At 42.6% G+C, this 26,566-nt stretch overlaps 1 protein-coding gene across 6 annotated transcripts in view; it reads left to right on the top strand.

Moving 5' to 3' along the window:
• Psme3ip1 (proteasome activator subunit 3 interacting protein 1) overlaps positions 1-26,566 on the top strand; it is a 30,918-nt gene that overhangs the window by 3,326 nt on the left and 1,026 nt on the right. The window contains exons 2-9 of one of the 6 annotated variants that reach the window (XM_050143741.1): positions 6,278-6,406; positions 6,507-6,582; positions 9,891-9,974; positions 10,453-10,606; positions 11,286-11,384; positions 11,953-12,075; positions 17,291-17,420; positions 20,968-21,032. In XM_050143741.1, the coding sequence (XP_049999698.1) occupies positions 10,480-10,606; positions 11,286-11,384; positions 11,953-12,075; positions 17,291-17,420; positions 20,968-21,032 (544 nt within the window). In that variant the 5' untranslated portion in view covers positions 6,278-6,406; positions 6,507-6,582; positions 9,891-9,974; positions 10,453-10,479. The remainder of the gene's footprint in view (positions 1-6,277; positions 6,407-6,506; positions 6,583-9,890; positions 9,975-10,452; positions 10,607-11,285; positions 11,385-11,952; positions 12,076-17,290; positions 17,421-20,967; positions 21,033-26,566) is intronic. The other 5 variants (XM_050143742.1, XM_050143739.1, XM_050143738.1 and 2 more) reach the window with 5 other exon arrangements.

Raw genomic sequence — 26,566 nt, 5'->3', positions numbered from 1 at the left:
TTTTTGATTTTCGAGACAGGGTTTCTCCGTAGCTTTTTGGTTCCTGTCCTGGAACTAGCTCTTCTAGACCAGGCTGGCCTCGAACTCACAGAGATCTGCCTGCCTCTGCCTCCCGAGTGCTAGGATTAAAGGCGTGCGCCACCACTGCCCGGCTTATTTTTGGCTTTTTGATTTAACTATTGTTTAGTTTACTTTTGTATGTGATGTGTTTGATATGTATGTGTGTGCACGTATTTGTGTATGTGTATGTGTTGATTTATACGCCACATTGCATGTTAAAAGGCAACTTTGTTGGTCCTTCTACCTTTTATTTGATTCTAAGATTTATTTTAGATTTGTGTGTATGTGTGTATAGTTATGTATGTATGTGTACCATGTGTGTGCAGGTGCATGAGGAAGCCAGAAGAGGGGGTATGAGATCCCCTGGTGCTCGTGTTATAACAATCGTGAGCCTGTGCTGTGCCTGGAACTGAACTCATCCTGTGGGAAAGCAGCAGCAGCTCTATTAACTGCTGAGCCTAACTGCTGAGCCGTCTCTCCTGACCTTGACTTCCGTATTGTTGGCTATGTGGTCGGTCTCTAGTTGTTTACTACTGCATTTATCTAGCTTGCTGGCCCACAGCTCCTGGGGATTTTCCTGTCTCTGCTTCCTATATCCAGGAAGGAGCATTGGGATTGTAGGCGTGAACTACAGTGTCCTGCGTTTATGGGGGTTCTGGAGCTTCAAACTTTAATTTTCATGCTTACTTGACAAACATTTTATCCATTGAACCATCTTTCATCTTTCAGCCCCTATTATTATTATTATTGCATTCCCAGTGTTTTAAGTATAAAGTAGAAGACAGGTTATAGTATTTAGTCCATCTTCTCCAGAGATGAAAGCCTTTCACTGACTGGATCTCATATTGGAATGTGAAGTTTGTGATTTCCTCTTAAGTGAAAGATGCTATTCTACATAAAATGTTCAGTATTTTCACTACTCAGTGTCACAGCAGCTCTGAGTTAGGCTTCCCTGGTGCCTCATTCTAGTCTGCCTTAGAGCTTAGTGCTTAATCTCGGCATGGTGGCTCACTCCTTTGATCCCAGTACTCAGGAGGCAGAGGCAGGCGGATCTGAGAGTTGGAGACCAGCTTGTTCTACAGAATGAGTTCCAGGACAGCCAGGGCTACACAGAGAAACCCTGTCTCAAAACAGCAAAGAGGGGAGGGGAATACCTAGTGCTTAGCTTCTCCTATGGCAGTAACTATGTCCTACTTCTCCTTACGTTGTTGTGTGCCACATTTGTTACGTTAGTGTCTTGAGAAGATCTTCCATTAGGAAAAAGCCGGCTTGCACGGAGAGTGGTGGGCTTTATTCCAGAGGAGCGGTTGCTTTGCATTGTAGCTAAATACACGAAAAATGAGACTCACACATGGGATTGTTTTTATTCTGAGAGTTAAGTGTGAAGTAGAGTGCTGAACACCAGCTAAAGGGCAAATATTCCGTTAGTTTTCCTTTTTCCTTGAGTGTAAGGAGATGAATTAGATGTATATAAGAGGAGATTGCGACCTTGTGCTGCTGAAAGATTCTGTGTGCATATATAAATACATTAAATATTTGACATATAATCGCACGTTTCTTTGCCTCAAAATTTATTACAAACTGCCCTGTATAATCTATATCTTAAATATAGATTAAAATGCTTATGCTGTAATCTCATTTTGATTCATTAGATCTCTTGCTACTGTAGTATATTATAAGCTTAGATGTTAGAAGATTGGTGTTACTTCCCCACTGATTGGTTAGTCCAGTAATAGGTATTAGCAGGGTTCTTTGTTAAGTAATTGTCATTCTCTAAAGAAGTTTTATAATAAGGAAAAGTTGGCCTGATCTAAATTACTATTGCTTGGTCTTCTGGCCAGAGAGTAGTCTTTTCAGCAGTTTAGTTGGGCTATCTCTGCAAGTAACTTGCTCTTAGATCCACTGTGTGTTTTTCTTAAAAAAAAAAAAAAAAAAGAATCTAGGTTTGTGTGTGTGTGTGCGCGCGCGCGCGGACGTACACACATGCTCGCTCAGGCCCTCATTCTTGTCTTTGCATGAACATGAATGGTACAAGAGTGTTCTGGGTATCATCTGTTGCTTTCTTGTCTATTCCTTTGAGGCAGAGTCTCTCTGAACCTGGGACTTTAGGTGTTTGCAGATTGGTTGCAAACCAGCAAATCTCAGCTAGCCCTTTTGTCTCCACCCTGTCAGAGCTTGAATCATACAGCATAAGTATGATATATGAGTATGAGTATGCCTGATTCATGAAGCTTGTTACTTGAAAGATGGGATCCAAACTGTGGTCCTGATGACCGCACAAATGCTCCCAGCCACTGAGTCATCTCCCTCTATCTCCTTGATGTTTTGAAGCATAGGAAGACTAACATGGTATTTGGAAAGCAGTCAACTGACAAAAGAAAATGGGTTGGCTTATTTTTGTTACCTTAACTAAAGCCTTATAAGACAGAATTCTGATTCCCTGAGTATATTTATTTCTTTTCTTTTTTTTCTTTCCTTTCTTTTTTTTTGTGTGTGTGTGGGGGGGCATTTTGAGACAAGGTTTCTCCGAAGTTTTGGAGCCTGCCCTGGAACTAGCTCTTATAGACCAGGCTGGCCTCGAACTCACAGAGATCCACCGGCCTCTGCCTCCTGAGTGCTGAGATTAAAGGCGTGGGCCACCACTGCCTGGCTCCTTGAGTATATTTCTACATGCAGGGTTTAATTTTAGAAGGGTGTGATTGGTCAGCCAGTTGTAAACTTAGTCTGCCATCACTTAATTCCATAGGAAAATAAATCTCATTAACTTGCATCATGGCACTAGTTAAACAGACTAATTTTTTGGTTCTAGGATAGCAATTACTTTGTAAGTTGTGTATTTTAGAACTTGCAGAATATGCTATTTAAGACACCACCTATTTTGTCTCCCCAGCCTGGAAATTAAATATATCTCCAGTAGAAACACAGTAGTGCAGTGTGTAACAGTTACCCTGCCTTGAAACATCTTTGTTTTTTGGCTGTTAAACAAATTTGTAAGGCATGGCTGTTTTTGGAGATAGAAGTCTCACTATATAACAAACCAGGCTGGCCTCAAATATTTCAATCCTCTATTTTTTTAGAAGATTAAACAAAGTGATTTTGGTTTTCTACAAAATCCATATTGAAGAACATTGAATATTTCTTTTAAAAATAATGTTGGGGGGAGGGGAAGATGAGAGGGGGAGGGGGAGAGGAGAGGGGGAGGGGGAGAAGAGTGGGGGGAGGGGGAGGGAAATGGGAGGCTGGGAGGAGGCGAAAACTTTTTTTTTCTTATTCTCAATTAAAAAAAAAATAATGTTGGGCTGAGTCTGTAGTTCAGTGGTGGTGCATAGCTTGTAAGATGTTCTAGATTTAATCCGCACTGGGAAAAATATTTAATTTCATAGTTTAACTTCAATTACCTTGAAAAACAAAAGCTGAGTAAGTAAAGGAAAGTTGACCATATTTAATCAGTCAGTCTCTTTTTCCTTGAGATAGGATCTCACTGGATAGCCTTGACTGTCCTAGAATAATTCATCATGTAGACAAGGCTAACCTGGAACTCACAGAGATTCTTCTGCCTTCTGAGTACACACTGACATTAAAGGTGTGCTGTTTAGTATTCCTAAAACTAAATACAGAAGGCTCAACAAAATAAGCCCTTCCAGTAAATCCTCTGCATTCCTATGTTGATCTTGATAGTTAGGTCTCCATAATCCTGGGCTCTTGTCTGCTTGTATTTTACCTTTATTTTAGCAAGCAAAAGGGGGAAAGTATAACTTGTGGAAATTTGGCTAAAGAATAGGAATTAGAAGTCAGTGTAGTCTAAATCCCTAAATTCTGTAGTTCAGCAGAGGGTCAGGACAGTGTGGGTATGGACCACTTCCATACTGCAGAATCAATGGCTAGTGTGAAATCTGAAGAAAAAGGTCCATTTCTCAGTGCCAGCTTTTTATTTAAAAAAAAAAAACTTTAAATATTGTCAATTAATTGTGTGTGGAGGGGAGAGATAGGGAGAGAGACATATGTGAGTGTAAGGACGCAGATGCCATTGAACTTGTGTGGTGGTCAGGAGACAGCTCCAGGAGTTTTCTTTCCGTCTGAATTCCAGGAGTCAAGCTCAGGTTACCAGGCTTGCACATCAAGCTCTTCTACCCACTAAGCCATCTCACTGGGCTCAATACAAGTATTTTTAATCAGATGCAGTGGTTCTCAACCTTCCTAATGCTGCAGCCTTTTAATACAGTTCCTCAAGTTCTGGTAATCCCCCCCACCATAAAATTATTTTTGTTACCACTTTATAACTGTAATTTTGCTACTGTTAGGAACTATAATGTAAATATTTTTGGAGACAAGTTTGCCAAAGGGGAGATAACCCATAGGTTGAAAACCACAGAGTAAAAGGAAGCTAGCTAGCAAGAGTTATTTTTTTTAAATGTCTCAATTGTGTAACAAAGAAAGTTGTTTCAGTTTTGGTTTTGTGTTTCCTGTTGTTCAAAGTTGACTGATATTTGAGCAGAATTCCTTGAGACACTGAAACTGCAGTAAGTCCTTGAGTAATGGCCACTGTTGCCTACGTTAACACTGGACAGTATTTGGGAATATTCATCGAATGTAGTTTTTTCCCTGCTCAGATTCTTTAGCTCCCCCTAGTGGTTGGTTTATTCAGAAAATATTTATTATACACCTGACTTGCTCCACACTGTGCTGATAGGCAGTGGGTAACGAGCTGTTGGAATATTCAGCAGTGGTAAAGCATAGTTAATGGGTGCTATCTAGAGTTTTAAGTGTCTATGGTAGGGACTCTGGAAAGAAATATGCATCCACTACTCTAGAAGGACACGGGAAGCTTCTTAGAGGTGGGGATCTTCATTCTGATCTGAGCAGAGAAGTTCACGTGAGGTTCAAAGATAAAGCAAGGTAGAGGCAACAGCCTGCGCAAAGTTTGCAGAGAAGACGGGTTGTGAGATGTACAGAGTGGCTCTCGGTGCCCTATGTGGAGGGATTATTGTAATTAAGTTAGGAAGATGGGGAGGTGAGATAGTTGAGGGATCACACAAATGAAAATGGACTTTACTCTGATATAAGTGCTTTTCCACCACAAGGTAATTTCACCCACAGGAGTTATTTGTGGCAATGTCATTTAAAATTTTATTTTCATGCTGGTGTGTATGGGGCTGGTGGTGATGATAAATTGCATTTCAGGCCAACAGTAGTAACAGGCAAGTTTACCTTTTAGAAGAGCCATTAGATTGATAATGGGAAGAATGAATTGAAAGGAGGCTAGAATAGAAACGACCTATGGAATACTTGGAAAGTAGTCCATGTAAGATGGAGCCCTGGAAAAGAATTAGAAAGGAAGGGGCCCACCTCCCATATAAAGGAGAGAATGGATTGAGATGAGATTATTATGAGGTAAAAACAGAATTAGGTGACAAGTGGGATAGAAGGGTATAAAGAATGGAAAAGAATCAAGGTGCATGTCCAAGGCTTGAGCCTGGGAAACCATCCATCCATATGTGTCCTGAAGTACCTAATTGTGCCCTGTATTCTTCACGTTGGTGGTTTATTATATACCATATACCATATTATACAGTTTATGTGCAAGATTATTGACCTTAACTTCTTTTTGTGTACTTCATAAAGTCTAGTCCAGTGTTGGACAAATAGCAAAAGCTTACATCTGGAGAGAATTGGATCTGTGCACATTAAAGTTCCATGTTTTCTCGGTTTGGTGGAGCTCCTTTTCCATGTAAAGGTCATATTTGTTTATGACTAATTTCTTCCCATTCTTGAGTACACACAGTTTCTGTCACTACTGTGCCTTGCCCAGAGCTTGACACAATTCTTTTTGGTAACAGGAAACCTTTCAAATCATCTTGAAATGTGCCAGCGGTCTTTGTATGAGTTGTCTGGTTTTCCCACCCAGACTTTATGTGTCACCTGTGGTGAGTGTGACATGGAGATACGGACGTCAAGGCTCAGCGGAGTTCAGTGACTGACTCAGTGTCATCCCAGGTTCTCATCCTGGCAGAACCAAGGTTTGAACTTAAGTCTCCAGCTGTCAGAGTCCATGGTCTTTGTCATTGCCTGTGTCACTTTGATAAGAAGAGCACAGCAGAAGGCACTTGCTGTTGATTGGTTGGATTGAGTAGGTTATATTGAAAACTGTCTAAACTTAAGTGGCTTGCTTTGCAGTATTAAACCTGGAACTTATGATCTTCCTGTTTCAACCTCCCAGTGCTGGAATTACAGGTGTGAACTACCACACCCAACCTACATGGTTGTAGTTATTGACTGTAAGACGGTTTTAATCCTTGAGAGAGCTGAATGTTCTTTTGGAGAAGAAATATTCTGACTATTATACAGAGTATGTAGAATTTGGCTACTCATTCATTATTTTTTTAATGTGTGTCTGTGTACACACACTCACGTGGAGCCCAATTTTCGTTCCACCCTGTGGATTTTAGGAATTGAACTCAGGTCATCAGGCTTGGCAGCAGACACCTTTACTCTCTGAGGCATTTGACTAACCTGGATTTTGAGGTAAGTCTCACGTATCCTGGCCTGGCCTTGAGTTCTTGATCTTCTTGTATCTGCCTCAAGTGCTGGGATTACAGGCATATGTGCCACCAGGCCAGGCAAGTTCACTATCTGTCTTGTAGGATTAAAATACTGGACGTTTGCCTTGGAAAAGTAGCAAGGTAAGGGGGAGAGTAGGAGTTACCTTCCTATAATTGAAGCATTGTCCTGTTGAAAGATTCATCTTGATGGGTTAAATTTATGTGTGGAACTCATAGAATAGATTTTAGAGCAAGACTGTAAGGTTGAGAGGGAGTTGGCTGCCTGGAAAGGGTGTGCAGTGGCCCACCTTGAAGATTGAAAATAGGAATGGCTGCTTCTTTCCTTGGTGTGTGTGATGGATTCTGATGCCAGGTGAAGGCTGGAAGAACCGTTTCTGTGGTGAGTTATTCCCTAGGAAACAGGAGCAAGGGGGAAAGGAGTTAGCTAATACAGGGTGGGAAGGGGAGCCACAGCAAACAGTAGAAAGGGGGAAGCAGAGAGAAGCCAGGGCCCAGCATGACTCCCATTCCACCAGTGCCTGCTGGGACAGTCTCTGCTGGGGACATTTTGTAAGCTCTTGGCTCTTGTTTCCTAAGAGATTGCTCCGAAAAGCTTGAGGAAATTTGTGACGTCACATAGACAGGGCAGTCCTGCTATTGTCCTAAGCATCTGAGTGGAGGCTTTGAGTGCTGCTGCATCAGAAAAAGCTGCATTGTGGGCCAGGTGGGGGTCAAAGTTTCCCTCAGCTGACTCAGTTTTCTTTCTAGTAATTTTTACAATTCTCATTTTTGCATCGAACTAAGCCCCAACAGTAGGATTCAAGCTGAGATGATTTCTCCTGTTTTGAATGTTTGGGTTTTATTGCGCAGATTCCAATTTTTATCTTTACTAAACAAAAACATTGCATTCTCAGCACCCAGATTTGATATAGAAAAAAATGAAATGAACATGCCCTTCTTTCTCATGTCCCCCAATGCCAATGAATGAACCCAGCGGCTAGTACACTGAGCCGCATTCCCAGCTGCGGTGGTTTGAGAATGGTTTCCACAGACTCATATATTTTAACACTTGGTCCCCAGTTGGTCACTGTTTGGGAAGGATTAGGAGGTGGGTGACCAGGATTGAGCATTGAGGTTTTAAAAGCCCCTCTCCATTCCCAGTTAGCTCTCTTTCTGTCTTGTTCTTGTGGATCAAGATGTAAGTTCTCTAGCTGCTGCCTCAGCACCTTTGCTGCCTGCCTGTTGCCATGGTCCCTGTCCTAATGGCCATGCGCTCTCACCCTCAGGAGTCCTGTGTCCCAAATGAAAACCTTTTCTATCAGTTGTTTGATCATGGTGTTTTGGTTTTTTTTGTTTGTTTCACAACAATAGAATTGTAACTAAGATACCAGCCCTTAGTTTTTTGAAACAAGGTCTCACTGTGTAATACAAATTGACCTCTAGCCCATCTTTCTGCCTTTACCTTTGAGTGTTGAGATTACAGGTATTGGTCAGCATGTCCACCATGTCTTTGTTTTAACCGAGATTATGTGGTTTCTGGGGAGGAGTATGATGAAGTAGGTAAGGATGAGAAAAAAAATTTTTTTGTGACAGGTCCTTAGATAGCTCAGGCTGGCCTTAACTTGCTGTATATTCCAGGCTCATCTTAAACTCATGATCCTCCTGCCTCAGTCTTCTTGAGTATTGGGGTTACAATCATGTGCCACCACATACGTTAGAATATAAAAAGATGTCAGGCTTGGATCTGATTCTCAGCTCTATTGCGTGCTGTGTGTATACTTTGAACAAATGACAGAACTTGGGCTTCGACTTTTATCTATAAAGAGAGTATTTCTCATAGGTTCTGTGTGCATATAAATTTGATAATGCACATCAAAAGAATATAACACGTGGTAAAAGCTGCAAAATTGTTGCTGTTTTCAGAGTGTAGATGGAAATTTTTGTCCTGCCCGGTCTTGCAGCCCAGCCACACTGTCCCAAAGAAGCACACAGAGATTTTATATTAATATGTAAACTGATTGGCCTATTAGCTCAGGCTTATTAACTAGCTCTTACAACTTAAATTAACCCATAATTCTTGTCTATGTTTAGCCATGTGGCTTGGTACCTTTTATTAGTAAGGCCTTTTCATCTTGCCTCCTCTGCAGCCCCACCTATACCTCATGCCTGGCTATTGGCCAATCAGTGTTTTATTAAATCAATACAAATACAAATGACAAATCTTTTTTTTTTTTTTTTTTTTTCCAAAACAGGGTTTCTCTGTATCTTTGAAGCCTGTCTTGGAACTAGCTCTTGTAGACCAGGCCTGCCTCTGCTTCCCAAGTGTTGGGATTAAAGACGTGCACCACCACTGCCTGGCACAAATTTTTACAGTATACAAAAGAATTATACCATAGCAGTAGACTTAGTTTCTAAGTTTTTATTTATTTTATATGTATGGGTGTTTGCCTACGTATATGTCTGTGTTCCACATGTGTACCTGATGCCCAAAGAAGCCATAAGAAAATGTCAGATCCCCTGGAACAGACAGTTGTAAGCCAAAATGTAGAGCCTGGGAATTGAACCCTGAACCTCTGGAACAGCAGTCAGTACTCTTAATTATTGCATCATCTCTTTGGGCCCAGACTTATTTTCCAGTGAACTATTACTTGGTTGTTGTCAAAGGTCATCTTGGAATAGACACTGGGTTGAGTTTGTGCATCTTTGGTAGATAGTTGTGTCGTATTAACACAAAACATGTCAGAGTAGATGGTTAATTACCATAATCCCTCAAGGAAAAGAGAAAGCCAAGGCGTGCACATGCTAGGCAAGTTCTGTACCACTGAGCTACATCCCAGTTTTAAAATGTTGACTTGGAAAAGGAATAAGACTTTGCTATCTTTATTTCCTTCTCCAGAGAGTTCAGGAAAGAGTAGAAAGGAAGTGTGATATAGTCTACACCAGCATATGCATAAAGGGCTTGGGTTGTAGGAGTCTAAAAGACCTGCTGTCGTCTGTTCAGTGGTGCACGCTTTTAGTCCCAGCACTCAGGAGGCAGAGGCTGGCAAACCTCTGAGTTTGAGGCCAGCCTGGTTTACAGAGCAAGTTCTAGGACAGCCAGGACTGCACAGAGAAACCCTGTCTCAAAAAACAAAACAAAAAAAAGAGAAACCTGAAGTCAGAGTCCTGAGTGTCACAGATGTGGCCACTAATTTACAGGGAGGAAGGGCAGGGTAGACAGCAGAGAATGTTGAGCTGAGAGTTAGGTGGTCTTCTGGTCTTACTCCTTACCCTCATGGTTTTTGTGCCTAGGTCTGTCCCCTCCCTGCTGTACAGACTGGGATTGACTAAGACTCCTTGAGGCCCTGAGATTCTCCGTTAGAATCTGTGTTGGAGGTAAGAACAGGCAGACCAAGGTAGTGTTGCGCTCTTGACGTAGCAGCTGAAAGGGCACGGTGACGAATACTACAGCTAGAAAGGAGGGTGGGTGCTGAGAACAGGCGGGTGCCCACCTTTGTCCGGAGTGGTGGCACAGAGAAACACCTTCAAAAGAGTGATTCCAGAACTGCTCACAGACTGGAAAACACAGATGTTTTCTGCCTGGTAAGCCAGGATAGCCTCTACCTAAAAAACTGCACGTCTCATGTGCAAGGAGTACAGACATGTACTACTATACCCAGTACGTGAGGAGAACAGACATGTTCCACTACACCCAGGACATGAGGAGTACAGACGTGTTCTACTACACCCAGGACATGAGGTGTTAGGATTAAGCCCAGGGCTTTATGCATAATAGGCAAGCACTCTACCAACTAAGCTACACCCCCAGCCCTTCTCTTCAGAATTTTAGTTGTAATTCTTCAAAATATTGTAGATTTTTCCCCCCGCAGACTGTTCCATTATGGATGGAGGAGATGATGGTAACCTTGTCATCAAAAAGAGGTTTGTGTCCGAGGCAGAGCTAGATGAGCGACGCAAAAGGAGGCAAGAAGAGTGGGAAAAGGTTCGAAAACCAGAAGATCCACAAGGTATATAAACCTAGAGCTGTACACTCACTTAACTTTTTTCTAACGATTTGTTTGTTTGTTTTTATGTGCATTGGTGTTTTGCCTACATATATGTCTGGATGAAGATGCTGGGTCCCCTGGAACTGGAGTTAGCAATTGTGAGCTACCATGTGGGTGCTGGGAATTGAACTGGGGTCCTCTGGAAGAGCAGCCAGTGCTCTTAACTGCTGAACCAATTCTCCAGCTCCTCATTTAATTTTTTAATCCTCATAAAACTCTACCAAGAAGGTGCTAATTGTCCTTGTTAGAGTTTAGGAACAGGGTGAAGTTACCCATGTGAAGTCTCCACAGCAGGACTAGAGTACTCCATGTTTGCCCTCTTCTCCCCTCCACAGTGCTTTCCAGGAGAGTCTGCTAGTCTCTTCCATTGTCACAGGCGGAAGAGGCACAGTTTGAACTGAGGATGCTAATAGCTTTGACCAGCTGCTCATCCAGTTAGCAGTGTGACATTAATAGCTGCCTTTGCAAACCACCTGCCGCTTTCTGAGTGAGGGGCAAAAGATGCTGTAGACTTTGCTATTTTTGATATTTTCACCTTCAGACAATATAGAGACTTAGCTATTTTTCTAGCTCCTTGTGATTCCAAAATAATATGAAACAGCCTAAATTCTGTGTCTCCTTTATGCCGTCTTCCTTTCAGAATGTCCAGAGGAGGCTTATGACCCCCGGTCTCTGTACGAACGGCTCCAGGAGCAGAAAGACAGGAAGCAGCAGGAGTATGAGGAACAGTTCAAATTCAGTAAGCTTCATATAGTTCACATTCTGAGGGATTCACTGGGCCTTCTGATGTACTTTGACCTCATGAAACTGTCTTTATTACTAGCAATAGAATTATCTTAATCATCCAGCCTTCAGAAGCTCGTCCAGTAGAAAAAAGACCATCTTCTGCCTTCTAAACCACATTGAACATTTTTACTTAGAGTTTAAGATACCATTTGAAGTCTGTGCTAATATCTAGTAAAGGGAGAAATGCTTTGACTTTATGCCATGCTATTTATAAAAAAAAGCCATGGTGTTTAACAGTTATTTCTTTTAATTGTCTGAAGAATCTGCTGCTTATTTAAAAAGGAAAAGGGGCAGTGTTGCCAGTGGTACAAGTGCTTGCTGTGCCAGTAGATCCCTGGGTCCCACAGCTGGAAGGAGAGAGTTGACTCCTGAGGGCTGTCCCCTGGCCTTCATGTGTGTACCATGGCATGCGTGTACACACACCATAATAATTTTTTTCTTTTAATGTAGGAAAGGAAAAGTCAAAGATGACCGTTTTTCTTTTAGTCTTCTCAGTATCCCTTATTCAATTGTTTCCTCAGAAAATATGGTAAGAGGTTTAGATGAAGATGAGACCAACTTCCTTGATGAGGTTTCTCGTCAGCAGGAACTGATAGAAAAGCAGCGACGAGAAGAAGAACTGGAGGAGCTGAAGGAGTACAGAATATCCTTTGTGCTTGGAGAGAGATGACTCGCTGTCCTCACAAATAGAAAGTGTCAGCACTGATGTCGTATGACTGATGGCTGACTGGCTGTGGTCAGTGGGCGTGCTGCATGTGCACGTCTGTTGTGATCAAAAGTCCACATTTTCCAGGATCAGCCAGGCATAAATTCTCATAAGTCTGTAGCAGGATATTCTTCCCTTGTAGGATTAGGCTTAGAGAGATGGACGATGTAGCCAGCCTCTCTGGGGAGAAATTGCCTCCTGAGATTTAAAAGGGCACATTTATGGCCTTTTATATGCCTGTGTGTGTACAGTACATACCTACTGAAACCAAAGACGATCACGTCCAGTGTCCTGCTCTGTTCCCTTGAGATGGGACCGCTCTCTGAACCTGAGTCCTGCTGCATTAGCTAAGCTGGCAGGCCAGTAAATACCTAGGGTCTGCTTGTCTGCACCATGCCTGGATTTTACATGAGTACTGGGGATTTGAACTTGGGTCCTCATGCTTGCCAAACAGTGCTTTTACTCTTAAGCATCTCCCCAGACCTAAAAAGGCGTGTTTAGAAAGATTCCTCTTACTCTTCTGTTTTTAGCAAAGGTAGGCAGCCCTCCCATACCCTGAGAACTATTCCTACAGTGGGTTCAGGGAACAACGAAGATCATTCTTTTTTTTTTTTTTTTTGACTTAATATTACCTTGTTGGAAGCATCTACTTATCCAACTTCTTCCCCCTTTTCCTGAGATGGCCTCAACCTTGTGTTCCTCCTGGGTCTTGAGTGCTGGGATTACGTATACCATATGCCTTTGAATGTCTTAGTGAGCACCTCCAAATCTAACTTAGCTGATGATGAACTCTCAGTTCATGCCACAGTAGAGTTGGTTTTTTTCCCCCCCTTTTTTTTTTCTTCCCGGTCTTCTCTACTCTACAATTGCCAAAACGACTTACCAAGTGTACTCAGACCTGTCTAAATCTTGCTGTCTCTCTTTCCACTCTGGACTTCCTGTATTGCTAGGGTCACTACTAATTGGTTTCCATTTTTACTCTTATCCCCAACCTTTTTTTTTTTTCTCTCTTTTGAGACAAGATCTCACTATGTAGCTGTGACTGACCTAGAACTCACTTTGTAGACCTGGCTGCAAAGAACTCAGAGAGATCTGCCTTGCCTTCTGAGTGCTAGGACTAAAGATGTGCACCGCCGTGCCTGGCTTCCTTCAGCATTCTTTAGTCAGACTCCACAAGACTCTCCATTACTTGGAGCAGATCACCTACCTCTGTGCTCCATAACTACTCTTCCTGTCCACTGTACCCTAGCCTCTGGCCCCTAGGTTTCTCTTTCATCATATGGATTCCATTTCAAGGCTTCAAATTCAAATTTCTTTAATCTGAGATGTTCTTCCTTCAGATTGCCCACAGCTAGCATTTCATGGCGGAGGTCTCAGTTCTACACTCCTCCCCCTGTGAACCTGTATAGTTGCAGCTTCTGATTGCCGTCTGTAATCCCATTTGGTGGTGCTTGGAGTGGCATCCAGGCATTTACACATTCTAAGCACATGCTCTGTCCCAAGCCCCATAATTTTGTTTTAAATAGGGGAAATTTTCATTTGTTTGCTTTGGCTCATTTTATCTTTTCACTTCTAGAATGTAAAATAAATTCTATCACAACCAGAATGACTAATTTTTCCCAGTGCCTGGACTGTAGTAAATGCGTGAATAACCTGTAGGAGCTATTGGTAGGCTGTTCTAACTTTTCCCCTCCAGTACAGAAGCTTATTTGTCTTTTTCAAGTGTGTAAGTTCAATTATCTGTGAATTGATAATTGATGGTAGGACATTGTCAGTGTGCATTCTAGCTGGCTTGGAATTCACCATGTAGACCAGACTAGCCCCTAACACACAGAAGTCTATCTGCTTCTGTCTCCCCAGTGCCTAAAGGTGTGAGCCACTATGCCCATCTTGATGATAAGATTTTATATTTATGCTAGTGTTTTCCTGCAGAGAGTGTACAGTAAGTTCATTAAAACGTTAACCTGTAGGAGGAAATGTGGGCAGATGCACTGGGCCTAATGTCAGTCAGAACTGGGAGCATAAGTACTAGCTGCCAGTCTTAGTTCTGTTAGTAGCATTTAGGTATTATCTGAGGCTGTGGGAGTTGATACAAAGTTACCCCTCAGTTTGAACTGTAAACCTAAGATTGACTCTTCTGAATCTCCACCTCTACCCTGAGGATTCTAGAATACTATTATGAGCTGACACATTTGTGAAGATGGGCAGATCTTTTTGTGTCATGTTTCAGACACCAGGCTTTTATCCTCTAAGGAAGTAGTGGTATACTTTTCACATAAATTGTTTTGTTTTCGGTTGATAGACTAACAGATAAATGTCCACCAGAGGAACATTCTAGAGAGGGTGCTAGGAATGTAAAATGCTCTTTCATTTTCAACTTAAAGGAAAGAACCAGGAACTTTCTGCGGTGACACTGGAGTAGAGAGCTGGAAAGACTTCAGGGTGTTGGCTTTAGATGGAAACTGGGCAGGTTTTGATAGATGTTTACAAAACTGAAGAAAAACAGGCCTTTTGTTGCAGATATCTGATCCCAAACACCCAAGTAAACAGATACGGGAAGACAGGATTGGAGGGATTAGATATTTATTTATAGGCACTCTATATTAGATGTTGACTCTTGGCTTTGCTCTTTAACATGGTATATTTTCTAATGCAACACTTGTGAATACAAATGAGCTATGATTTGTTTTATGTAAATAGTAGTACTCTAGTTGATCCCACTCAGATTATGCTAGTATTTAACAAATTATACATATCTAAAATTGTATAATTAAAAATCTGGAAGATGCCGGGCGATGGTGGCGCATGCCTTTAATCCCAGCACTCGGGAGGCAGAGGCAGGCGGATCTCTGTGAGTTCGAGGCCAGCCTGGCCCACAGAGCTAGTTCCAGGACAGGCTCCAAAGCCACAGAGAAACCCTGTCTCGAAAAACAAAAACCAAACAAACAAAACAAAACAAAAAAAATCTGGAAGATGGAGAGATGGTTCGGTTGTTGTCTTGCTCTTGCAGAGGCCCCAAGTTCATGTGACAGTTCACAATTATCTGTTTCTAGTTCCAGGATATCTGACGCCCTCTTCTGGTCTCCACAGATGCTGTACACATGTGGTGCACATACATATATGCAGACAAACAAACAATACACATGAAATAAAATAAACTTTTTTTTTTAAAGGCCTTATCTGGGCCTGGGGAAATGGTTCACTGGGTGGTGTACTAAGTGCTTGCTGTACAGGCACGAAGGCTTGAGTTCTACTCCCCAACACCCATGTGAAACAAAACAGGAAGAGTGAGACCAGAGAATACCTGGGCTTGCTGGCCAGCTGATCTGACTAAAGCTACCTTTGGCATGAGACGACATTCAGTGAGAGACCCTATCTCAAAGGAGCAAGGTGGAAAATGGTAGAGAAAGATAACTGGCCTGCACATATATGTGCATGCCCCCTCCCCATACACACAGAGTGTCTCATCTAATAAAGACTGAAAATTTTGAGATGTGTGTTATTGAGTAGGTTTTGTTCTTTTTCTTTTTGATCTTCTGAGCCTTAGTGACAGAGTTACAGATTAAAAACCACAATGTGCTAATGGTTTTGACATTTTAATCCTAGGAAAATTAAGGGTTTTTTTTTGTTTCTTTTATAAAAATGAAAAATTATAAAAATGAACTTTTAGGACTGACAGGATGAGCTCAGTGGTTAAAGCTTGATGGCCCAAGTTTGATTCCTGAGATCCATATGGTAGAAAGAGAGAACTGACTACTGAAAGTTCCCCTCCGACTGCTGTGCACTGCCTGGAAATGTGCAGTGTGTGTGTGTGTGTACACGTGCATGCACGTATGTGCACACATGCGCATGCACTTATAATTTTAAGAAAATAGAGATTTAGGACTGTTAAAGTAGCTCAGTCAGTAAAGACATTTGCCGCCTAGCCGGATGACCTATGTCTGATATGTAGGTCTCCATTTTTCTAAGGCTGCTTCTTAGATTTCTTGGGCACTAGATGTCACTGTTGTCCAGCAAGGCACTCCTGCATCCTAGCAACTTGCTTAGTAAGTTTGAAGAGGAGCTTAGACTGGAGGGGACTGGTGCTAGTGGGGAGAGCAGCAGGGTGGCAGACCTTGTGAGCTAGCAGTGACCTGGCCTGACGTTCTCCACGTTTGTGGTCCTGGGGGTGCAGGGTGACAGACCTTGTGAGCTAGCAGTGACCTGACGTTCTCCACGTTTGTGGTCCTGGGGGTGAGCCTAGGGCCTTGCATATGCCAGATGATCTCTACCACTAAGGGACATTCCAGCCTTTTTTTTTTTTTCTTTTTAGTCAGAGACAGGATCTTTCTAACTTTCCCAGGCTGGCTTGATTAGTCTGTAACCCAGGGTAGAGCTTAACTCTCTCAAGTAGCTGGAATAGAGTCCTGTATCATCAGTTCCAGTCTGCCTGCCTGCCTCCCCCGTGTGTGTATGTGTGTGTGCATGCACACATGCGTGTGTATACATGTGGGAAGCTAGAGGACAGCTTGTAGGAGTCTATTCTCCCTTCTGCCATGTGAGTTCTAGGGATTGTGGTGAGTGCCTTTACTCCTTAGTCATCTTGCCAGCCATAAAACAAAGATCTTTAGGAACATAAAGGAAATTGAAAAATTATGTATGACTTCCTTAGAAATAAGTCTCACCTCCCAAGAGTAAAATTGAGTTTTGCAGAATGTCTTCATGACTATCAGTGGCATTTAGTTGTCAGCCGTGAGGACCGCTTGTCCTGCTGGTGCCTTAGAGTACTTCTACTAAGAAGATTTTAAATGAGGTTTTTGCAGATGTAACACAAGAGCCCAAAAGCCTAGGCAGGACTAGCCACATTCAGGAGTATGAGGCAGGAGATTACTAAATGAAACAAGTCTCAAAACCAGATCCTGGGGTTGTCCTGTCCTCCACACATGCATGCAGTGACACAGACATGCCTGCATTCATGTACACATTTGTGCACATACACTCAGGATCTGGTGGTTGAGGCCTGTATCTAATCACTTGTCAAGGCAGGAAGGTTCTTAACTTAATGAGTTAAGTTCTGCCAAGGGGGTTGTGGGTTTATGTTTGTTCTCTAGATTTACCTTTGCTTTGTACATTTCTTCCCTTTGTTGAATCTGACCCTTAACTTGTAACTCACAGTAATCTCAACAAGGTTGGAATTTCTGCAGAAAATAAAGAAGTAGAGAAGAAGCTGGCTGTGAAACCCATAGAAACCAAGAGCAAGTTCTCCCAGGCGAAGCTGTTGGCAGGAGCTGTGAAGCATAAGAGGTCAGCCAGTGTGAACACGGTGTAAATCTCCCTCTGGCCCCATCCTCTGAAATGCCGCTGGTAATGGGAGCCAGTGCAAGTCCAGCATGTTGCTGTGGCAAAGCTGTCAGTGTGCTTGCATTTTGCCCCCCTTCCAGATTTAGAGCCCCTGTAGCCTTTGACCCTAGACTGACTGGATCACTCATTCACTGCCATGTAGTGCTTCTTCTTTGAGCATCTGCTGCGTGTCACGTTTCCTCTAGTGATCTCACAGATTCCTCTCGCCATTTCCATGGAATATCATTTCTTATGACTCGGTTTACAGATGGAAAGACTACTTGGTAGTTGAAGAACTTTTGTCCACGGTCATACAGTAATAAAGCAAGAGTGCGGTGTTTGAGCTTTTGTATTTCTAGGCAGATGAGGCAGCAAGTGCTTCAGGAGTGCTGCTGGTGAGCTGTGACAGCATGGAGGAGGAGTTAGAGAAGGGCTTAGAAAGATGCTGACGGCTAGGGCACCGGGGCTCTGACAGGCAGGCAGGCAGGCAGGCGAGGGAGAAAGCAGCCAGAGAACAGCTGCTGCGAAAGCATTGAGAGAATGCAGCAGCTGTGACAGGGTTATAGACCTGGCTACAGCTCATTTTGACTGATGCGGGGGTACAAGCACTACCACAGATTCTGATGAGTTCTTTGTCATCTTGGCTCTTCCCTTTTCAAATTCAGAAATGGCACCAGAATGATTGAATCAGCTTGACCAACCAGACTGTGGGTGAAATGATGTTAAGTGCAGTCTATTAGGAAAATCAATATGGTGTATTGGCAACCAGCCACATGTTTTGAATGGAGTGTATTGATGCAGTCTTGCGGTTTGGCACAACGTCTATCTGCTGCAGATGTTCCTAGGAACACTGAGCACATGTAAAAATGTCATCATGGTACAGCAGCACAGGGGGAGGATCAGTGGTCTAAGAAGGAACCTTAAAAAGCCATGAATCTTTTAACATCCTATATAAGCTTTTCAAAGTTCATTGGCTCTTAGGAATCAGACCTGGACCGGTTTGATGAGCTCTCCAGGTGGGCAATTACCTCCTGGGTACTCTCGCTGTTGCCAAGTGGGTATTTCAACTGTCTTCCTTGATTAGTCTTTATATCATATTTAGGAAGGGCTCTGTTAGCTTATCTGTTAATCTGTATAGAGACTCTCTTGGGTTTTCAAAAGTATATCATTTAATGTTGCTTTTGTAGCAAGGTGACACATTAGCCTCTTGGGGCAGGAGTTTCTGATCTCCCCTGCCCTATCTCAAAATAACCTGAGAGTTTGTCCTGGGCTTCATGCTAATTCTGGTTTAATAAATTTAAAGCGTGAGAGTCATCGTTGTTAGAAGGTGCATGTACAATTCAGATCCCTGGTGAAAATCTGGAAGCCTCCAGATGTGTGAAGTATCACAAAACAAAACAAAAACAAACCTGTTTCTTATCTTTAAAGAGATCATCTTTGCTGTTTTTCAGTTTTTTCTTGTACTTATTGTTATAAAGTCCTGTGGGATACCCACACTCATTTATTTTCAGTCTTTTCAATTGGAGGCACTCAATTCTGTTTACTTCCTTCAGCTCTCATCAAGTAGTTTTATAATTCCTACTGTGTATTTAAAATTGCCACTGCGATTTCTTCTTTGTCTCAGAAATAATATTGAAACATATTTAAAATTTTCAATATTGAGGTAACTTTTCCATACTTGGTTCCCCATACATACACTACTAACCCTTATAATTCTAGTATCTTAGAGGCTATGAAATTCTGTCTTTATTTTTTTCTTACTAATTTCTAACTTAATTATATTGTAGTATTGTGGTTTATATATCATAGTTTGGGGGGGTTGTTTGTTTGTTTTTGGTTTTGTTTGTGTAGCCCTGGGTGGCCTGGAATCTATTGTGTAGACCAGGCTACTCTCTATACCTCCCTCATCTCCTAAGTGCTAGTATTACAGGTGTGCTCTACTGTGCCTGGAAATCCTAATGCTTTTGGTAGGACTTTAGACTGTCACCTGTTCCTGGGATTAATGTTCTAAGTGATTTTAAAGAAAATTGTTTTTCTATCTTTGTCTGTCTTTCTCTTACACATCCGAAACCTCTGAAACTGCGAGCAAGGCCCGAGTTAATGCTTTAGTCATGGTGTCTCTTCACAGCAGTAGAACAGTGATAAAACCCCAGGGTTTTAGTTAGTCCCAGATGTAGTCAAGTTGACAGTGAGGAATAGCCACCACCCAGCCTTTTTCATGCTAGTGTTTGCCTTGATTCTCTGTTGATCCATGCTTCCACTTTTAATCTTTTTGGGTATTAAGTTTTAAGTTTTTTTAGATAAGCACCTTTAAATGATTGTTTTAAAATGTATTCACTTAATCTGTTTTTTACTAATTTGTGTACTCTATATTCAGATCTTAAAATATAATTTCTAACATCTTAGTGCTGTCTTTTGTACTTTTTAAATTTCATTTATATTTACTTATTTATCTGTATTCATTTGTTTATTACTTATAGAGCAAGGTGTATATATTCCAATCTGATTTCAAACTCAGTGTATAGCCAAAGATGGTCTTGGACTTCTGACCCTCCTGTTCCACCTAAGAACTGGGATTACAGATGTGCCAGCATGCCCGGTTTATGCTGTTTGGGGATTGAACCCATAGCTTTCCTGGGGCATTGATTACAGTCTACCTAACTGAGCTACATCCCCATCCTCCCTTTTACTTTTTAAAATATTTTTCCTTATAGTCTTGCTTTTAGGAGGAGAAATGAATAAGGCCTTAAAATATTTTTTCTTTCTATTATATATACTTATTTGTACCCTTTTAGTGATAGGGCCTTGAAATTTACCAGGCAAGCATATGAATAGCTATCTTACCTTCTTAAAAATGATGCAAACAGAAGCCCCTTGGGCTGGGACTGCAGTTCTGTGCTAAGTACTTGCCTACTATTGAGAGGCCATGGGTACAGTCATCTCCCCAGCATAACCCTCCTCCCACAAGAGGGACCATCAGATTTTATGCTACATTTGCTCTCTTCTGTGTTCTACTATTGCCCAGGACTTTGTTGTGTTTCATGCCACAAATTAGACTATGGTCCATATATATGAGATACCCGTTTAGACTTACGTCACCATCTCTTTTTCTAGTATAATGTCTTTCTCCGCTGAAACGTATTCTTTAGCTACTCTTTTAGTGAAAATCTTTTGGGTGACTCTACATATCATCAGAAATGTTTCCTTTAATAATTTAAGTTTTGTCATTGTGAAAATGTGTAAATGCTCTTGAACTCCATCCGTGGTTCTACCCAAGTTGAATGGTAAAGATAACAGAAAGCCAAAATTGGCATGCTGTGTCATTGGATTTTTCAGAAGGTAGATTTTATGTTTGGGCAGAGGCTTGGAAGTGAAATGTTATCTTTTCATTTCAGTCATCACAGCCTTGAGACGGCCCAGACTCTCATAAGTATCTCTGCTGCTCCCATTCCCTCGGTGTTGATCCCTGAGAGTCAACATAGCTCAAATCACCATGTGTTTTCTGTTACAGCTCAGAGAGTGGCAATAGTGTGAAAAGACTGAAACCAGACCCCAACCCAGATGACAAGGCTCAAGGTGGGTGTGGTCCCTTACTTTCTTCCCTTCCCTCATTGTAAACAAGAACTGTAGGAAGGACAGGACTCACTGCATCTTTTGTGAAGGGTGTATTATGTCTCTTTAAATAAGCCAGCCTTAAATTAATCTAATTTGCCAAACCGTTTTATATTAAGCAGGAATTCCTACCACGAATGTGTCAGCTGCCCTACAAAAGTAGTGTGTAGTGAACCAGTGGAGCTGATAAGTAACAGTCGTGTTCTCCGGGGAGTGCTTATAAACCCTGGTCAGGTGACCTCTGCTCACAACAGGTTTTTCTCTCTCTTGCCAAATGTCAGGTTTCTTATTTCACCTGTGGGAGACAGAATACCAAGTTTCTGCTAGTGGTTGGATTGGATTGAGCCTAGAATGGTATTCAGGACTCTATTTTCCTTGAAGACAGTGACTTTTTATGTGATGAAATCTGCCTCTGTATTAGGTAGCAAGAAATTATAAGTAAAGGGAGTGTTCTTGGGCCTGGATGAGGAATTCAAGAGTTTGTTTTTAGTTCCACCTGTGGGATTGAGGGTTCTAAATCCAATTCAGTTGGCCATCTATAAAACAGGGCTTACGTTTATTTCTTTCTCAGATAGTGGATGCTTATTCAGTTGTTTCTCCACAGTACCGGGGACGGTACCTGTACTTTTAAAAATATCAGTCTGTCTCTTTCTCCCACACCCTCTTCCATCCCTTTGATTTCCACGGGAAACACCAGTGTACATTTCTGTGTCTCCATCCAGGCCTGTTCTCTGTATGTATACACAGTTATATTTGTCATTCTAAGTGCCTTCTTCCTATTCCTGATTCTTGTACAAGCTAGACGAGAAATAACCTTCCTTTGCTAGGAGAAAGGACCCCAGAAGCAACCTGCTGTCCTTGAAGCTTGCTTCAATCTTGTCCTCTGCTGGGGCAGGCTTTGCCTTGGTCCTACAGAAGGTGACTCCGACCCTGACAGAAACGGAGCTCTCCCACTGAAAATTATCTCATGCAGAGCCAACAAACATGCAAGGTGGCCTCTGTACTCTCTCCATCTGCCTGCATTCCAAGAACATTCTCTATTCATCATTTTCTCTGCTAACTCGATATGACAATGTGGTCCGGCAGAGGCAGGCGTTGGCAGGAAACGTCCCCAAATGGTGAGATCAGAGGGCACCATTTTGTTCTCTCTGGGCATTTAACTGCTTTTGGAATGAAATTTGTCAGAGTTGCAGTCTCTTTTCTCTCTTGATACTTCCTAGATAATTGGAGGGTCTGTCCTTTCACTTAAGCGACTCCAGTGTCACAACAGTCCAGATTCCTGTTGCAGCTCTGTGCTCGGCTCCATCCTTCCATGGCAGCTCCAGCCCTCCTAGGCACTCTGAACTGGATTCTTTTATTCTCAGCTTTGAAAGCGTTCTGTGTGGCGCATAATAATACAACAAACGCTCAAGGAATGAATTATACAATTTATTGTCATGTCTCAAATATTAAAACGATCAGATTTTTACCATTACTCCACCCTCCCCCAAATTAGCCATCTGCAAGGGAACTTCTGGCCTACTTCGTGCCATACCAGGGTGTGTGTCAGGGTAGTGATGGGGCGGGCACCCCTTTCAAGGGTCCTCTATTCAGTGGGAGTATAGACAAACGTCCTGCCCCTTCAGCAGGCATTGAGGCTTCTGCATTTCCCCTCCTTTATTGGAAGGATATCCTGGGGGGTTATAGCATTGATGGGATATTCTGCTTTGATTGAAATGCTCTTTGGATTTTTTATTTGCCTTTTAAAAACAATGTCTAAATGAGGTAATAATTTAGAAAGGGGGTAAGAAGAGTACAGTAGGAAAAGTAAGTCTCCACTGCTCAGTAGACGCCGGTTTCTTCCTAAGCCACACACTGCCACCAGTTGTTTGTGGTTTTGGTTTTTTGGCTTTGTTGTATTTGTGCATGGGCATGTTTCTGATTCTCCCTTTAATTACTTTGTGTTCTGCTTCTCTCCTTTTCCATTGAGTCCATCTTGGAGACCATTCATTTCCAGTGAGGACAGACTTGTTTCCTTCCCTCTTTCCCCACAGTCCTGTTAATGGAACCCAGAACCTTGTGCATACTTGGGTAGCAGTCTCCATGAGTATGCTGAGCTGCAGCCCCAGCCCCAGGGCCTTTATTCTCAGCCACTTACCTGCTGGCCTCCTTTGCTTCTCTGTTGCTGTGATAAACCCCCAAGCAAAACAACCTGGGGGTAGGAGAAGGTTTATTGTATACTTCTAGTTCACAGTCCATCACTATAGGAAGTCAGGGCAGGAACTGAGCAGGAGCCATGGAGGAATACTACTTACTGGCTCGATGGCCATGGCCTGCTCTGCCTGTTTTCTTATACAACCTAGGGCCACTTGCCCAGGGATGGTGCTGCCTAAACTGGACTTGGCCCTCCTGCATCTATCATTAATTAAGAAAATGCCCACAGTGCCTCAGGTGAGGTTCCCTCTCAGGTGATTCAGCTTGTCCCAGGTTGGCAGACACTGACAGCACAGCCTCTGTAAACACCTCCTTTTGCTGCTGTGGACAGTTTTCGGAAACATCATCGATGTTGTGAGAAGTCCTTCCCTGTAGAGATATAAACATCTGCCCCTTTCTTAAAAGTAAGATTCCACCAGAATTCACCCTGGAGAATCCATGTTATTGGGCTTACAGAGCACGGGTGAGAGGTTACTGCAGGAGCCTGGGAGATCCCCAGAGCAGCAGCCATTCTGAGGAGTCTTCACTTAGCATGGATGGTGGTTTGCTTTCCTTAGCTGCATGGAGGGGGCTCTCCTCAGCTACCCTCCCCAGCCTGTGTGCTCTGTCTCCTTACACGATACCCCTGTACTCTACCCCAGGTGTGACTAGGGCAGAGTTATAGATGGCTGAGAGGGGGGCTGGGATCTCCTTTTGTAACACAAGGATGACCACAGTTGTCCTCTGGTTATCTGGGTTGTTTTGTTTTGTTGGGGCTTCTTCAGGGAAAGCCTTGGCACTGTGCCCAGGTCCAATGATCCTCCCTATCCTCTCCTCCTCTGAGGGAATGTCAACAGTCAGCTGGCCTGATTGGAATCGTCTCTTGCAAGATGATCTGAGGAAGATAGTGGTTATTTTGTTCTGAGGACCATGATCCACAACAGTTGGTTAAGTTTGGAGGTCATTGCCAAATTGTCTTGAGCTGTTACTCACACATTCCTTCCTAATAATTGTTTCTTTTCCTGTGTTTAAAACTCACGTTTTATTGTTCTATGAACTACTTGTATTATCTGTGTCCTTTTTTTTTTTTTTAATTTTTTATTTTAAGGCAAGGTCTCATGTAGACCAAGCTGGCGTCAGACTTACTATGTAGCTAAGGATAATCTTTAGCCTCTAATATTCCTGCCACTACTTCCCAACTACTGGGATAATAGGTATGCATTACTATCTTTTAGGGTTTCTATTGCTGTGATGAAACACCATGACCAAAAGCAACTTGGGGAGGAAAGGGTTTATTTGATTTATACTTCCACATATCAGTTCATCATCAAAAGCAGTGAGGGCAGGAACTCAGAGGCAGGAGCTGATTCGGAGGCCATGGAGGGTGCTGCTTACTGGCCTGCTCCTTATAGCTTGGTCAGCCTGCTTTCTAATAGAACCCAGGACCACCAACCCAGGGATTGCACCACCCACAATGGGCTGAACCCTCCCCCATCAATAACGAGTTAAGAAACTGCCCTATAGTGGGATCATATGGAGGCATTTTCTCGATTGAGGTTCCCTCCTTTCAGATAACTCTGGCTGTGTCAAGATGACATAAAACTGTCCAGCACAATTGCCATGCCAAGTTTTTTCCACTGCTAGGGACCAAAGCCAGAACTTCATACCATGCTAGACAACTGGGTTGTATCCCAGGGTATCCATTTATTTAACCATCATCACCATTATTTATAGCCCTGACTGGTGCTGACCTTGCAGCAGCCTTTCTGTCTCAGCCTCCCAAGTGTTGGGATTATAGGTTTGCACCGCCATACCCTGCTCTTTGTGCTTTTTGGTTGTCCACTGATTTTTTTTTTCTTTTTTCATGCATTGCTGGAGATCAAACTGAGAGCCCTAATACATGCTAGGCAGGTGCAAGCACCTACCACTGAATCATTTCCTCAGCCCCACAGCTTGTTTTTTTGTTTTGTTTTGTTGTTGTTTTTTAAAACAGACTAGAAAGACTTTATGTCTTTAAAGTTGTTAGCCTTTGTGGTATTTGCCACTGCCTTCATGTCAGCATTATTGCTGTCTCGCAGTCACTGCTCTCGTGCTCTTTGAGATGTTTGAGCATTGCTTACCTGCAGCAGCTTCTCCGTAGCCTACTGGAGAAGAACCAGATCCCTGAGATGAATTCTGTGTCCGACAGCTGATAACTTTTCTCAATATAGCCATGGAGTCAATGTCCCTTTTTCATTCTCTTGACTTATCAGCACAAGTAAGATGTAAATTAATGGAAGGCAAACCCCAAAAGGGATGTCCTTGTCAGCCCCAGCCGTGACTTAGGAACTGAGCCTTCCACTCCAGTGAGCTTTGGCTTCACTTGAGTCCAGAATCTTCTGGTGCAGGTCTAGTGTTTTATACTCTAGTCTGTGTACTTACCAGCTTACTTGACTTCCCTCATCAGTCAGCAGGGAGAAGCCCTACATACAGTTGTTACAGTGACTGCATGAGGCTGGAAACAGGGAAGAAAGAATGGAGTGCCATTCTCAATGTAGGATTGTTTTGTTTTGTTTTGTTTTTGAGTGCTGGGAACTGAACTCAGGTCCTCTTCGAGAATACAGTATGTGCTTTTTAATCTTAGCCGTCTCTCCAGACCCCTAACTTTCTCTGTAATTGTCAAGTTCTGCATGTTGTAGATCGAGGCCTTTGTCATTAGAAATAGCAGAATCACTATGCATATTCCGGAAAGAAGAGCCCAGATACATGGCGATATTGTACCTGGCTTTAAAATGTTTCTGGGCTGAAGAGGTGGCTCAGTGGTTAAGAATCCTGGCTGCTCTTCTAAAGAACCCAGGTTCAGTTCCCTGCACCCATATGATAGCTTACAGCTGTCTGTTACTTCAGTTCTAAGGGATCTGATACCTTCACACCAATGCACATAAAATAATGTTAAATAAATAAGTAAAGAAAATAAATTTTTTCTTCAGTGATTCTCAGTACAAAAGTGATAAATCAGTTTTTGAGGTACCCATCTCCCCATCCTGGGAAAATGCTCCATAAAGAGCAAAACTGTATGGCTGATCCCTGCTAGTCAGTATACTGCTCTCTACGTATGGCGGTGTTGTTTGTACCGCCCACAGCTGGTCTCTTAATCTACCTTCCAGTGGAGGGCCACAGCATCGCTGAAGACATCAGACCCAGTCCCACTTGCTGTATGTAACTTGTGAAGACAGGGAATCAGACTAAGATAGGTGACTCTATGTAGTCTGTTCCTCAGCCTCAGAACTGGTGGGTGGCAAGAGAGTGTGGGCAGACTCTGAGTCCCAACTCTGTTTTCTCTTCTC

The sequence above is a fragment of the Alexandromys fortis genome, unplaced genomic scaffold (assembly GCF_014885135.2).
Source record: "Alexandromys fortis isolate MF-2015 unplaced genomic scaffold, M_Fortis_MF-2015_v1.1 scaffold_1, whole genome shotgun sequence".
NCBI classification, from domain to species: Eukaryota; Metazoa; Chordata; class Mammalia; order Rodentia; family Cricetidae; genus Alexandromys; species Alexandromys fortis.
Note: the sequence above shows the minus strand (reverse complement) of the source record. Positions and strands in the feature narration are given on the sequence as shown.